Raw genomic sequence first — 16,143 nt, 5'->3', positions numbered from 1 at the left:
GGCATGAGAACTGCCTAAGAACAAAACTTTCTTCCTATTAGATGACTTTCCTACATTCTTTTTCAATTTTCTATTGAAAGTTTGTTGTGTCCTGTCTACACCTACCTCTGCCTGAGGCTCATCAGTTTCTAACTGAAGCAACAGTATCTCCAGCACTTTAAAAATACTGAAACAATCACTCACAAGACACATTTTAACATCTCAATTATCACATACACCAGATGTCTCAATGAAAAACAAACCATTGGAAAGAGTAACATGGGGCATTTCACAGACTTAACAATCCTCCATCAAAACATGCAATCAATAAAAAATAAAATACAACTGTTAGAAGTTTAGATCCAGTCTTCGAAACTCCTGTAGTATTCGTTCAGATCACTGAAATAGAAGTTATTTTGCATTAAAATGAAAAATATTCATGTCCTTATTTAGTGTGTTTTATCCCCATCCTTCTGCAATAAAATAACCAAATACTAATGTTTTATTCCACCGTTGCATGTAAAAATGCTCAACGGTGGAATAAAACATTTATATCTGGAAATTTTACTGTAGAAGGATGAGCACATGAATATTTTTCGTTTTAACACAAAAGAACTTGTATTTCAGTGTTCAGGTTCTGAAGTCTTTATCAGTGACGGCATGAAGAAGACGCAAAACTGTATTTTTATATTTTTAATGACTAGCAGTTTAAAATTATGGGTGCCCAACGTCACAAATAACAATCGTGTTCTGTCGAATAGTACATTATTTTATATGGAAATGTATTGCATGGGAAAGTGCGGAAATTCGTGCTGCAGATCAAGATTGTAGAGTGAGAACATCGAAAATTTGGTTAGGTTCCAAATATGTCAAAAAATTAAGCGTAGGAAGACGCCGTGGAATACTGGGAGAACAATAACAAACAATTAACAAACTAAACCTGATAGCAGTGTTCTGTAATAATAACATTAATATTGATATACTTAAATCGTCTCTGGTTTTTGCATGGCTGGTCAAACGTTTCAAAATCTGTTGTACAATTCATATGTTGGCTATTCTGTTATGACATTTCGGAAAGACTAGAATCTTTTGCGTGGTCGATTTGAAAAGTGTAACGGAAAGATGTGTCAGTAAGGCCAAAGATAGAAAAACTAAAGTTTTTGTTAGTTGCAATAGACCGCGGCTGTGATGTGTGTTTTAGTTTACTAATGGTCTTAGTGTGGATTGTGTTACAGTGTTTGTTAGCACGGTGTTACACCCGGCAGTGTTTCAAAAATAATACAGCCATGCGTCTTTAATATACACCTTACTGAGTAGTATTGGTGTTCACCTCCCTCGTTTATGGTATGGAATTTGACTGTGTTCATCATGCATATTTCTGCACTGGAATGCACGGAGGAGCTGCAGCATACAATTTTGCGAACACTGAAGGACATGGGCGTGAAGCACAGACTTAAGAAACTCAATGTCAACAAGTACTCTCAGGTTGGTAGTAATTTTTGAATCTAATTAGACCTATATCCGTCTGTGTTCATTTCCAGTGAGCGATGGCAACGTCCAGCCTGCTTTTCGTTGCTGTAAAATCGCTGTTCTACGATTTGATTAGATTTTTTTATTTGGTCCTGATACATACTGTACAAAGAGTGTGCTAGTAATATAGGACAAGTCAAGTGAAATATTAAAAAAAATATGTGAGCATTTTATATATCATACAAATACCTATTTTCTGTGAACGATTAATTGAGGACAATATTACAACCTGCACTTTATTGGTATGAGTTAAATTGAATACTTAAAATAACAGAATGAATGGGAGTATACATTTTTATCCCCGTGCCTCAAATAATAAAACTTACATTTTGTCACTATGATTTAACTTAAAATACAAAATTTTTGTCTTCATTACATAGATAGGTTCAAGTGAATACTTAATAGTATAGAATAAGTGGTAGTAATAGTTTCAAACTAAGGTATAAATAAATTTACATTTTATCACTACAATTTATGTTAGAAGTACACAATTATATCTTCATGACATAAAGATTTTATTTCTTCCTAGGCTACTTTACTCAAAAGGATGCCTTACTAGTGTAGGAATTCTTTCATTTTATAATAAGTTTGCTCTGTGAGGAATGTTTTTAATTTCTTTTTGAATACATGCATGTTATTAATTTTTTTATACTCATGGGAAGTTTGTTATAGGCCTATACTCTTATTCCTGGCTCAGTTGCTCCCCGATGGACGAATTTTGCAGTCATGTTTATAGACTTTGTAAGAGTTAACTCATGTGTTCTGTCATTAGAGTGCTGCATTACTAAGCCATGTGAGTTGAATTAAATTATTCGGATAATAGAAGTTTCAGTAGTATGCTCGGTTCTAAACCTAGGCCTACATCCCTACTCTGCAAATCGTTAAGAACATGGTGGAGGGTCTGTCTCATTGTACCAGTTATCTTGGCTTCCTCCCATTCCGTTCATGTATGGAGTGTGCGAAGAATGATTTTTTAGATGCCTCTCTGTGTGCTGAAATTAATCTAAACTTGTCTTCACATTCCCTGTGAGAGTGTACGTAGGGGGCTGTAGTATATTCCTAATCGGCATTCAAAGCCAGTTCCTGAAATTTTGTGAGCTATCTTTTTCTGTGTAGCTTATCTCTGCCTACAAGTGTGCCAGTTTAATTCTTTCATCATCTGAGACACTCTGCCACAGCTCAAACAAACTTGTGAGCATTTGTGGTGGCCTTCTCTGCATGTGTTAAATATCCCACTTCAGCCTTATGTGGTGCAGGTCCCACAAGCTTCAGCAATATTCTAGGGTAGGTTTCATGAGTGATTTGTAAGCGTTCTACTTTGTAGAATGATTGCATTTCCCTAATATTTTACTAGTAGGCCTAAACAGAAGACTAACTGCTTTGCCCCCAACTGATCGTATGTGATTGTTTCATTTCATGGCCCTACATGTTTCACTCAGCTGTTTGCAAGAGTTTATTGATTCCAACAGCTTTTTTTTAGGCTCATAGAGGATGTGATGTAAATGTGTGTGTGTTCGGTGTGGGGGGGGGCGGGGGGGGGGGGGGTTCGCATGTGCTCTTAACAGGTGTACTTATTTTCCGTGACCGCAGTTAAACAGTGCAAAATATTTTGGATTGAAACAGTAGAAACAAGAGCATGAAGTATGATAGGGGTTATTTTACTGTCAGTTTACAAAGCTGCACTATTCACTATTTCAAACGAAAGTAGTCTATTGTCATTTCAAAGATAGAACATAACTTTTCCTAGAGCTTGATACTCTACATGAACCATACATGACTCCAGTGCTGTGGTTTAGTATAAGAATTTACATCTATAGGCTGCCACAGGTTTCCGTAAATTTTTTTTTTTTGCATGGTTTGAAGTGAGATGCATTAAGAAAGGTAGGTTTTGGGTGCAGTGCAACTATAGTGGTAGGAAAATGAGACAGCAAAAATGAATCAAGAAAACACAAGAAATTTTACTAAAGATGGGTAATGATCTGATGAAAGGTAGCACAAAAATTGCAGAAATTTTTAATAACTTTTTCTGTCAGTAGCAGATATTTATGGTTTGAACACTTCCATACCTGATAGCCTACAGTTCGTAAGAAAATCTGCCAAAAACAAGTTTGATTATATTTAACTTCATACATCATCTCCAAAAGAAGTTTTCATTGTTATTAACTCTCTGAAAAATAAATGTTATGCATTTATTTATCTGTCATTATACTATTCAGGGCAGTGCTATTCAATATTTCAGACAACTTGTAGAAATAATATGTGCATGTAAAAAGTAGGGTAGGATTAGGTCAGGATAGGGAAGGAAGTGTGTTTTAATGACCTTGCAGACAATATTAATAGTAAATCAGGCTTTTCGCAGATGGTGCAGTTATATAGTGAAGTACTATCTGAGAGGAGCTCTGCCATCTGGGGTATCAGCCGTTTTAACGAACGACGTGTGGGCTGTTGACCGCGTTTCACTTTTTATCTGTCGTAGCGATATGGTGAAGACCATTTGATTTTTAGTTCTGGACCTCTATTTCTCTGTGGTGTATTTTATGCATCTTTCTCCACATCCCCATTTTTTGCTGCCTTATTTTCTGTCGATTAGTGTTGATGTATAGTTGTTTTTAGCCCCTCTGTTTGTCTTTGTGTTTAACAGTTTTGACATGGGCGCGTATGATCCTAGTTGTTTTTGCACCCTAAAACAAAACAAACAAAGTGAAATCCAACAGAGAACTAGCCTATTCCCCGCAGGGGGTCCACAACTCTTTTGTGGATATGTGCGTGGTGAGCACAGGACCCTGAGCTAGTGAAGCTCTTTCCTTTCTGGGCTGCATACTATCCCTTTCCACATCCCTCCCTGTCCCCGAGCCTTCTCCCCCCCCCCACCCCCCCCCTTCCATGTCCAAATGTTGCTGCATTTATCATACCATAGTCTGCATTACCTCCATCGCCTTTATAATCGAATTTGGATAGACAGTACCTTTCCCAGAAAATGTCGGGAAGCTATTGTCATTTCTGTTCCAAAACCTGGAAAGGACAAACATCTCCCCTCTAGCTATTGCTCCATCTCTCTCACGAGTAGTAGGCCTATATGTAAGGTTCTGGAGTGTATGGTAAACTGACGTTTAGGCTGGTGGCTGAGTCCCGAAACCTTTTAACACCTGCCCAGTATGGTTTCTGAAAGTATCATTCCACAGTTGACCTTGTTTCTCTCTCCACTTATACCGTGAACATTTTTCTCAGGAAACGCCAAAGGGTAGATATATTTTTTTTATCTGGAGAGCGCATATTATACCTGTTGGAGATCAGGCATCCTCTGCCCACTGTTCTCTTGGGCTTTCATGGTCAGATATCCCTTTTCATCCATGAATTTATGACAAAGCGCACATTTAAGGTGCAGGTGAACACTACTATCTCCCCCTACTTTCTTCCAAGAAAATGGGGTGCCGCAGGTCTCTGTGCTAAGTGTGGTACTGTTTGCCATCACCATAAATCCAATTATGGATTGTTTCCTTCCCAATGTCTTGGCTCCCTCTTTTTCGACGATTTTACAATCTACTACAGCACTCAACAGACCAGCCTTCTTGAATGATGTCTTCAAGGATGTTTCGATTGCCTCCACTCATGGAGCATCGAAACTGGCTTCTAATTTTCTCCCATTAAAACCATATGCGTTGTATGGAGTTTTATCCACCTTCCCTACATCTAGGCCCTGTCGACCTTCCGTTCACAGATGTCACCAAATTCTTGGGACTTATATTTGACAGAAAACTATGCTAGTCTTCCCATTTTTCATATCCTTCGGCTCGCTGTCTGCGATTCCTCAACACCCTTCGTGTTATGTGTGGTACCTCCTGGGGAGTGGACAGAGTGGTCCTCCTCCACGTATATCACACTTTAGTGCGCTCAAAATTTGACTCTGGAAGCATAGTTTACTTCTCTACACAGTCGTCTATTCTTCAGCGTCTAGACTCTGTCCACCACCGTGGTTTGTGTTTAGCATCTGGAACTTTTAACACCAGCTCCATGGAGAGCCTTTACACTGAGTCAGCTGAACCTCCGCTGTCCAATTGGTGAGCTGTCCTTCTGATTCGTTACGCAAGTCATGTCTTCCATTCGTGCTCATCTGACCCATGCCCATTTTTTCGACGCCTCCTTGGATTTATGGTATGCAGGCCACCCTTCCTCTCTTCTACCACCAGGAGTTTTCTTCAATCAACTGCTACATCCTTTCCTTCCAATTTCCTAAAACTTTCTTGACAAATGGGGGTACGGCGCCACGTTGGCTTCGCCCCCAGACCCACCTTCTCTGTGACATTTGCCAGCTGCACTACAATCACCAAAACATGGGCATACACAAGGTCATACGATGGGTAGTTCGCACTATCAACATACTTTTTAACAAGTCCTCTACCATCTCTCGTGATCGGGTGAAGCCTGCATATGTTTTTGAGGAAGAGCTACCTACTGATGTACTACAATGCTGACCTACTGCAGCACTGGCACCTTCGCCACCTAGCACAGACAGGCCTCCCGGATATACAGAAAGATCAGATTGACATCTCCACTTTCCGGCGTGCTTCTTGGACAATGGTCCTCTTGCCCTGCGACAAAGATCACTGCTCTTTGATGCAGTGCAGCGTTGTGTGACGCTACGAGTGCTTATTTACTTTGTGCTGTCGAAACACTTTTGTGCCAGCTGCCAGAGGCATTGCATTCTGTGACAACATCATGCTTAACCTTTTTCTTACTTACTAATAGTCCTTAGTAACAGGATAATTGTGTCAGTTCTTTGTAGGGATAATTGTACGGTAAAGTAAAACTTCTCAAAGTTGTAGTCCAGTGTTGACAAGATTTTCTTTGCTGTACATGTGTGAATAAAGTATTAAGAATTAGAATTTTTCTTGTATGAAAGTGCCACATTTCCTATGCCAGCCAGCTAGATTGTAATGCGCATGGTAAATTGATTGGATGGTCTGTCATTCACAGCCACTCCAAAAAATTATATATATATGGCCTATATATAGTTATTTATTATATAGATTCATTTATTTCACCACAATTTTCTGGTGTTGTGACGTTCACATGTACAACAGCATCCTCCACAAACAGCCTCTTGTCATTCAAGTTTTCAGTTTCTTGCCACAGATGCCAAGATATTTGTGTAGAAAGTCTGAAAACAAAATTGATTCGTGTATTGCCCTTTCCTGAATTCAGAAATGTTTATTCAATGATGGTGTAAATTTTCCATTGATTGCATACCAGTCTTGGCTGTGAGGAAGGAAATAATCATAATCTAAATTTCTAAAAGCCTCCTTGATAAGTATGTTTCTTTTTAGCTTTGTATCTGTTCTTACTCTGTATCATATGAATAAGATTTTTTTTTTTTTTGCAATTTGGAAGTGGTTCAGGACTATAAAATTCTATTGTTTCATTATTATTTAATCAAATGTATGCAATTTGATTTTCAGTTATGTTTGGTCTTTATCAAATCCATTTTCTAGTTTTCTTCTGTAAGAATGTGTTAAGGACAAACATCTTGATCTTATCAAGTTCTGCAGTATCTGTCAATTTTGATAGGCCTATCACCCAAGTTTCCCTCTGAAGAATAACTATTTAGTTTTTATCCCACTTGAACAGAAAAATTCCCATTATCTTGAATTAGAAGCTGCTGTCAGTTATGAGCTTCTGTAAATCTCTTGTAGAGGTATTTCATCTACTCATAACAATGTTAATGCACTTGTCAAAAGCCTTGAATTATTTCCATTAAATATCCTGTACTTATGTTTAAAATACATCTTCCTATTCTGTCCGACATTCCTACTGTATACGCAACAAAAATTAGTTTCTTGTTTACACTTGAATTTCCTCCTTGTTGTGTTCTGTGATACGGAATTAGAATTATCTGAGGCATGATATACGGTGCACATGGGTTATGGTATCATATTGTAAATTCTTAAAAAAAATTTTGCATGTTTAATAGGACTTGACTGACAGTACACATTTCTGAGTTACAGAAAGAGGCAAATTTAATCCAGATTTTAAAATGAGGACAGAACTGTATGCCCCAATAGCCACACAACTGTTAAATTAACCAATTGCATAGGAGAACTGCTGCAACTGAAAAATGCAATGAAAGTAGTGTATTACCCCATGCTCCCTGATGAGTACTTTCACATCATTATTCTGGAGAGTTGTCAGTGTAACTTCATACACAGTTGCAGTTATCTGTGACAGGTAGAACAGCCACCAGATTACATTAATGTTCTTACTGGGTCTGAAAGGGAAGGTTATATAAGGTTCACAGATAGTTTCAGAAGTTGGTGGATCACTGTGAAAGACACGAAGATGCTGAATACTTGTGTGCAACAGCATTGTCAACACCTGACATAGTTTGAAAGGGGTCTATTAGAGGGTCGCCATATGGCCGACTGGTTGAATTGTACAATATCCCAACTTGTGGGGCATTCAGATGTGACAGTGGTGTGATGTTGAACTGCATGGGAACATGAGGGCAGGCATACTAATTTTCAAGGTTCCAGTTTACCACATCTGACCACCAAAAGGGAGGACTGCTATATTGTGCACCAAGCATATCGTTACCACCCACCTGCCATCTGAAAATGAGTAAAAGATGTCCTGCATCATTCTGTGTCAACTCATAACATTGGCAGGAGACTTGCAGCAGCCAGACTAGGGAATTATTCCATGCGTTGGCTGCTGCTAACACAACAACATAAATGGCTTCATTTGGAGTGATGCTGTGACCAGGAAGCATAGACTGCTGATGAATGATGTCGCACGGTGCTCAGTGATGAATTGTGGTTATACACTACCCCAGATGGTCATCATGGATGAACATTATGGCTACCCTAGGAGACGTCAAATTCTTTGAAAGTTTTTGGGAGGCATTGTTGTTACCCCTGGCTTCGTGGTGTGGGGATGTGTCTGTCCATGACTTTAGGTCATGGCTGGTAGTGATTGAAGGAACTAGGATGGCACAAGGGTACATCAGACATCCTGTATTCACATATGTTATCGCTCGTGCAAAAGTATTGTGGTGCCCTTTTTAACAGAGCAGTGCATGTGCGCATGCTTGTGTGTGCGCGCACACACACACACACACACACGCACACGCACACGCACACACACGCACACACACACACACACACACACACACACACACACACACACACACACCCGCGCGCGCGCCACGTTTGTCTAAGCACAGACGGAGTGGAGAGGTACTCCCATGGCCAGCAAGATCTCTAGAGTTTTCCACAATAGGATATGGGTGGAACCAGTCCCAGTGCCAGTATCAATGATATCAAGGACCATTTACAACAGTAGTGGGTCAGCTTGCCTCAGAACATAAAACAGCTTTGACACACTTCCCAAATCAATAGGTGCATGCATTCAGGCCAGAGAGGGTGCAACATCATACTGATACCTTGGCTTATACTGCCAAGTTTTTTTGCAAATTTGACTAAATTAGGTAATCACTGCAATAGCGTCACATATCCTCTCCACCTGTGAATTTAGATTTTATTTCCTCCTCTCTTTTTCAACTGGTCTGGGAGTCAAGTTCTTATTTAAGCACTTTTAACATCCGTATATGTAACTTATCTGTTAAATATATGGGTGTTCTCACATTAGCTGTCTCTCTCCCTGTTTTTATTAACATTCGGCCAATCGCATGTACCAGAGAATAACTCTTAGCACATTTTTCAGCTAATTCCTGTTTCATTTAATGTTTTATGTCATGGCTATATTATAGTTTTATTTAAGCACTTGGAAAGGGGATGAATGTGAATGCATGCATGAATAGTCGCATGCATACACTATGTGATCAAAAGTATCCGAACACCCCCAAAAACATATGCCTTTCATATTAGGTGCATTGTGCTGCCATCTACTGCCAGGTACTCCATATCAACGACCTCAGTAGTCATTAGACATTGTGAGAGAGCAGAATGAGGCACTCCGCGGAACTCATGGTCTTCATACATGGTGAGGTGATTGGGTGTCACTTGTGTCATACGTCTGTACATGAGATTTCCACACTCCTAAACATCCCTAGGTCCACTGTTTCCGATGTGATAGTGAAGTGGAAACATGAAGGGACATGTACAGCACAAAAGCGTACAGGCCGACCTTGTCTGTTGACTGACAGAGACTGCCGACAGTTGAAGAGGATCGTAACGTGTAATAGGCGGATGTCTATCCAGATCATCACACAGGAATTCCAAACTGCATCAGGCTCCACTGCAAGTATTATGACAGTTAGGCAGGAGGTGAGAAAACTTGGATTTCATGGTCGAGCGGCTGCTGATAAGCCACACATCATGCCAGTAAATGCCAAACGATGTCTCGGTTGGTGTAAGGAGCATAAACATTGGATGATTGAACAGTGGAAAAACGGTGTGGGGGGGGGGACGAATCACGTTACACAATGTGGTGATCTGATGGCAGGGTGTGGGTTTTGCGAATGCCCAGTGAATGTCATCTGCCAGCATGTTTAGTGCCAACAGTAAAATTCAGAGGTGGTGGTGATTTTCAGGGAGGGGGCTTGCACCCCTTGTTTTGTGTGGCACTATGACAGCACAGGCCTATACTGATGTTTTGTTTCAATTGCCTGCTTGCTTCCTACTGTTTTAGAGCAATTCGGAAATGGCGCTTGCATCTTTCAACAAAGTCGAACACCTGTTCATAATGCACGGCCTGTGATGGAGTGGTTACATGACAATAACATCCCTATAATGGACTGGCCTGGACATAGTCCTGACCTGAATCCTATAGAACACCAGAATGCCAACTTCATGCCAGGCCTCACCAACAGACATTGATACCTTTCCTCAGTGCAGCACTCCGTGAAGAATGGGATGTCATTCCCCAAGAAACCTTCCAGCACCTGATTGAACGTATGCCTGCGAGAGTGGAAGCTGTCAGTGAGGGTAAGGGTGGGCCAACACCATATATTGAATTCCAGCATTACCGATGGAGGGTGCCATGAACTTGTAATTCTTCCAGCCAGATGTCCGGATACTTTCGATTACATAGTGTAACTTTTGTCATCAGTTTTAGTATACTGATAAGAAATCACTGTGTTGTCATTGCCAGACAGGTTTTAAAGTGTCCAGTACATTTCCATCTGCCATTGTCCTAAGGAAAGAATTTATTCTCACAAAGGATTTAGTCTGTATTCTACAGGGGTGCTGATAACCATGCCATTGAGCACCGTGAAACCAATATCATAATCAGAACTGCAATTGTTCATGGTCAACTGGTACCTTTAGTGTGATGGATTTCTGATAATTACTTCCACACGTCTAGTGTAGATTCAAGAAATATCAGTCCCGAGTTTGGTAAGCCGGCCCTGCAAGAGATGACTGAATAGCAGCTGTACTTGTAAAGAGATCTTGTCTGCCACTTGGATGCATAATATTTGGAGGTTACAACATATCATTGATGCCCCATAGTGGCCATTCCCCTCCTCCTTCGTCTTCTTCTGCATATCAGATGTCAGGTGTTTGCTCCCTTGGACTTTCCAGACTTCTTTAGCCTACCAGTTTATAATTTCCGACTTTGTAATTAATCTGCCTCTGTTCATACGGTCCAGATATTCACTCCATTTTTATCTGTTATCTTCAATAATAATAGTAATAATTATGAATATCATCCTAATAATAATTTACGTTAAATGTGTTTGATTCTTTCTTACTGTCACTGTTTTTTAACCTGCCTACACTGATATGGCCTTTCAAAGGTGTAAGACATTTCTTTGCAACTGCATGGGTCTTACTTTCTTGTCGTCTGTAAGTGATCCACGACTCATATCTGTAGTTACACAATTGCATGTGTGTTCCTTTTGCATCTTGTTTCTAAAGTACCCATTTATTCACCCTATAGTTGAGATACTGAGTCACAAATAGGCACAATGAAAAGATTGTCACAAATAAAGTTTTTGATCAGTAAGGCCTTCATCACACACACACACACACACACACACACACACACACACACACACACACACACACACAGACTGCAGCCTCAGGCAACTGAAAACACACTGCAAGCAGCACCCCCAGTGCATGATGGGAGTGGCAATTGGGTGGGTTTAGGGAGGAGGGTGGGATGGGGAGAGGGGGAGGGATGCTAGGGCAGGGTTGGTGGACAGTGAAGTACTGCGGGTTAGATGGAGGCCAGGGGAGAGATGGGGAGGGGGGTTGCAGAAAAGGAGAGAAGTAAAAAGACTGAATTCGATGGTGGAATGACAGCTGTGTAGTGCTGGAATGGGAACAGGCTGGATGGGTGAGGACAGTGACTAATGAAGGTTGAGGTCAGGAGGGTTATGGGCCATGTAGGATGTATTGCAGGGAAAGTTCCCACCTGCACAGTTCAGAAAAGCTGGTGTTGGTGTGAAGGATCCATCTGGCACAGGCTGTGAAGCAGTCATTGAAATGAAGGATGTCATGTTTGACAGTGTGCTCAGCAACAGGGTGGTCCACTTGTTTGTTGGCAACAGTTTGTCGGTGGCTGTTCACGCGGACAGACAGCTTGTTGGCTGTCATGCCTACATAGTATGCAGCACAGTGTTTGCAGCTTAGCTTGTAAATCACTTGACTGGTTTCACAGGTAGCCCTGCCTTTGATGGGATAGGTGATGTTCGTGACCGGACTGGAGCAGGTGGTGGTAGGAGGATGTATGGGACAGGTCTTGCATCTAGGTCCATTACAGGGGTATGAGCCATGAGGTAAGGGATTGGGAGCAGGAGCTGTGTAAGGATGGATGAGTATATTGTGTAGGTCCGGTGAATGGCAGAATACTACTGTGGGAGGGGTGGGAAGGATAGTGAGCAGGACATTTCTCATTTCAGGGCACGACGAGAGGTAGTTGAAACCCTGGTGGAGAATGTAATTCAGTTGCTCCAGTCCCGGATGGTACTGAATTACGAAGGGAATACTCCTCTGTGGCTGGTCTGCGGGACTTTGGGAGGTGGTTGGAGACTGGAAAGATAAGACATGGGAGATTTGTTTTTGTTAAAGGATGGAAGGATAATTATGGTCAGTGAAGGCTTCAGCAAGATCCTCGGTATATTTTGAGAAGGACTGCTCGTCACTGCAGATGCGACGACCACAGGTGGCTAGGCTGTACGGAAGGGACTTCTTGGTATGGAATGAGTGGCAGCTGTCGAAGTGGAGGTATTGTTGGTGGTTAGTATGTTTGATACGGACAAAGGTACTGATGTAGCCATCTTTGAGGTGAAGGTCAACATCTAAGGAGGTGGCTTGTTAGGTTGAGTAGGACCAAGTAAAGCAAATGAGGGAGAAGTTGTTGATGTTCTGGAGGAATGTGGATTGTGTCTCCTCACCTTTGATGAAGATAGCAAAGATGTCATCAGTGAATCTGAACCAGGTGAGGGGTTTAGGATTCTGGGTGTTTACGAAGGATTCCTCTAGATGGCCCATTAATATGTTGGCATAGGATGGTGCCATGTGGGTGCCCGTATCTGTACCCTGGATTTGTTTGTAGGCAATGCCTCCAAAGGAGAAGTAGTTATGGGTGAGGATATAGTTGGTCATGGCGACTAGGAAGGAAGTTGTTGGTTTAGAATTTGTCGGGTGTTGGGAAAGGTAGTGTTAAATAGCGGAAAGGCCATGGGCATTAGGATGTTAGTGTAAAGGGAGGTGGCGTCAATAGTGACGAGCAGGGCACCATGTGGAAAGGAATGGGAACTGTGGAGAGTCAGTGGAGAAAATGGTTGGTATCTTTTATATAGGATGGTAGGTTCCGGGTAATAGGTTGAAGGTGTTGGTCTATGAGAGCAGAGATTTTCTTAGTGGGGGCACAGTAACTGGTCGCAATGGGGTGTCCCAGGTAATTGGATTTATGGACTTTAGGAAGCATGTAGATGGTAAGAATGCAGGGAGTGGTAGGGGTGAGCAGAGTGATGGACTCCAGGGACAGGTTCTGGGATGAGCCTACAGATTTGATGAGTGACTGGAGATCCTGCTGGATTTCTGGAATGGGGTCACTGTGGCAAGGTTTGTAAATGGAAGTATCTGACAACCGGTGGGGTCCTTCTGCCGGGTAATCCTTGCAGTTCAAAACAGTAGTGGTGGAGCCTTTGTCTGCAGGTAGGATTATAAGGTCAGGATAAATTTTTAGATGGTAGACTGTGGTTCTTACATGTTGAGGGATTCGGGGAATCATGGTGATGCAAGGTTTGAGGTTAAAAAATTCTGGTAAGTTAACAGGAGGTGATTTGGTGCCAGTGGGGATGAACCACAGTTGAATGGAGGAGTGAACTGAGTTAGGCAGGGTTCGACGTTGGTCTTCTGTTGAATCTGATTGGTAGGGTTGGTGGCGAAAAAGTATTTCCACTGTAGGGATCGGGAGGAGGAGAAAAGGTCTTTAACAAAGCCTACATGATTGAATTTGGGAGTGGGCAAAAGGTGAGGCCTTTGAAAAGGACTGATATTTCTGTGGGACTAAGGCTTCTGGAGGAAAGGTTCATGGCTGTGTTACGTGTCTGGATTTTCTATTGTTTGATTTGTACCTGTTTATTGTTTCACATACATGTTTCCAAATTTTGCTACTTTCCTTTCTACATCTTTATCATACTCGTATGTGATATCACATACCAGATAATTATAGTGGATGACCTGCTCTTCTGCTGTTATTGTTCACCATTATTTCTATTCTTATGAGTTCCTATCCTATAAATGCCATTGTTATAGTTTTCCTTGAGGATATAATAATATTGTTGTAGTCTTCAGTCATTTTATTTAGAAGGTAAAGTGCTTTCTCTGCTAAAATTGTGGCATCACCTACATACAAAATCGCAGTTCAGAGTAGATGCTTTGTTTCTTCTAGTACATAAGTGAAACTTAGTTTTCTAATCACTCAGTTAAGTGTGTCTCTGTGTGTACACATAAAAAGGTCTGAACGAACAGTTTTTGCAACTGATGGGTGGAGGTATGGATAGTGATTTCTCATTTTTAACACTCTTTCAGAGAAGCTATTTATTTTAATCATGATTATTGTTTTTCATCTCCCATAATTTTAGATGTGGGACACTACTTCTAAAACTACAGTAAGGCGTTAGGCTTTCAGATTGAACTTTACTTCCTTTAGGGGGCTCACCACTCTTGGTGAGTTTCTGGTTGGCTACCACAGAGCCCCAGCCTTTGCAGCACATCTCCCCTTTCCGAGCTGCAGGTATATTCTCCTGCCATTCTTCTTCTCCTCCCTTGGTGAACATGTCTTGAGTATCTTCGTGAATATGTTCAAAAAATTTCAGTAGTCCAACAGTGGAACAGTCCCTTGTCTGCTTTTTCCTTCTTTCTTTGTTCTCTATCTCCTCCCTGCCTCCATTTTGGCATTTAAGGTCTCCTTGTTTCTTCTTCCTCCCTGTGTGCTCCTGAAAGCTGGCACACGTGTTTAACATACAGCGGGTGACGGGGTAACATGAGGGTTTGCACTTACTCTCTGGTACAGGTTAGGCCCAGGGAGGGGTGACTGCCTGAGCTGCTACCTTCCCAATTGTCAATTGGCCCCTCTGTCTGGGGTTCAGGAGGTGTGAACAATCACGTAATGTGGGTGAGTCCCCCTCTGAGAGGGTTGTCCATTGGAAGGAGCACGCCATTTGAGACACTGGCAATCTTGGGGGATTTCTTTGCAATGAGCCAATTACCATCTCAATCTACATCTACTAAATGTAAATGGAGTGAAGCTAAAGAGTTAAAGATCCCAGCTGCACCACGGTTTCCCGTGATATCGTGTACCGAAGGAGGCCAGTCTTTTGCTATTGTTAATGTATTTGTTAGTCAGAAAAGTGTTGATGCAATTGAAGCCCCTGTGAAATCCTGCTCTCGCTTACATAATGGGATTTTGCTTCTGATGATGAACTGTGATTTTCAAGCCCAACAACTGCTTACAGCTTTGCTATTCCACGGCTATCCTGTTCATATCGAGGCCCATCGTACACTGAGTTTTTTGCGAGGTGTTATTTACACTCAGCTGCTTGATGTTCTGACTGAGGGAGATCTTCAAATTTATCTCTCTGATCAGGGCATTACTGCAGTCAATCTGGCAATCAAAAAGGTTGATGCAAACTTAGTGCTAACACACACTTTTTTCTCACATTTGATTGAGTAGTGTTACCATCAAAGATTAAGGCAGGCCATGACGTCGTCATGGTCCAACCATACATTCCAAACCCGATGTATTGCTGTTAGTGTCAGTGTTACAGCCACGCTTGCTTGTACTGTCAAAACCTGGCCAAATGTGTTATTTATGGTACAGATGATCTTGAGGGTGATTGCCCACCTCCTTCTCCCCACTGTATTAATTATAATGGTGACAATGCTGCTTCATCCCATGAGTGTATCTCTATGAACGGGCTGCCCAGGAGATCCGGGTGAATGAAAAAGTATCCTACCCTGTCGCTCACAGCTCGTTGGCTGGTCAAAAGCCCTGCATTTTACCATCCCATAGTTGTAGTACGATTTTTGCTACACCGTGCTCTGTGGAGGACATCACCACAGATACTTGTGACCTCCAGTTCAGTACTGTCGGGAAATTGCCCAGTATCATGGTAGGATTCCTGCAGCTGTGCAACAAGCCACCAAATCTTCGCCCTCAGTG

General features: G+C 41.6%; 1 protein-coding gene across 4 annotated transcripts in view; it reads left to right on the top strand.

Moving 5' to 3' along the window:
• Positions 1-1,088: 1,088 nt before the first annotated feature.
• The window catches only part of LOC124795335, a 105,317-nt gene continuing 90,262 nt past the window's right edge, over positions 1,089-16,143 (top strand). For all 4 annotated transcript variants that reach the window (XM_047259321.1, XM_047259320.1, XM_047259319.1 and 1 more), the window contains exon 1: positions 1,089-1,464. In XM_047259321.1, coding sequence (XP_047115277.1) covers positions 1,321-1,464 — 144 coding nt within the window. In that variant the 5' untranslated portion in view covers positions 1,089-1,320. The remainder of the gene's footprint in view (positions 1,465-16,143) is intronic.

The sequence above is a fragment of the Schistocerca piceifrons genome, chromosome 4 (genome assembly GCF_021461385.2).
Source record: "Schistocerca piceifrons isolate TAMUIC-IGC-003096 chromosome 4, iqSchPice1.1, whole genome shotgun sequence".
In the NCBI taxonomy this organism is placed as follows: Eukaryota; Metazoa; Arthropoda; class Insecta; order Orthoptera; family Acrididae; genus Schistocerca; species Schistocerca piceifrons.
The sequence above is the reverse complement of the archived record's forward strand: the minus strand, read 5'-3'. Positions and strand labels throughout refer to the sequence as shown.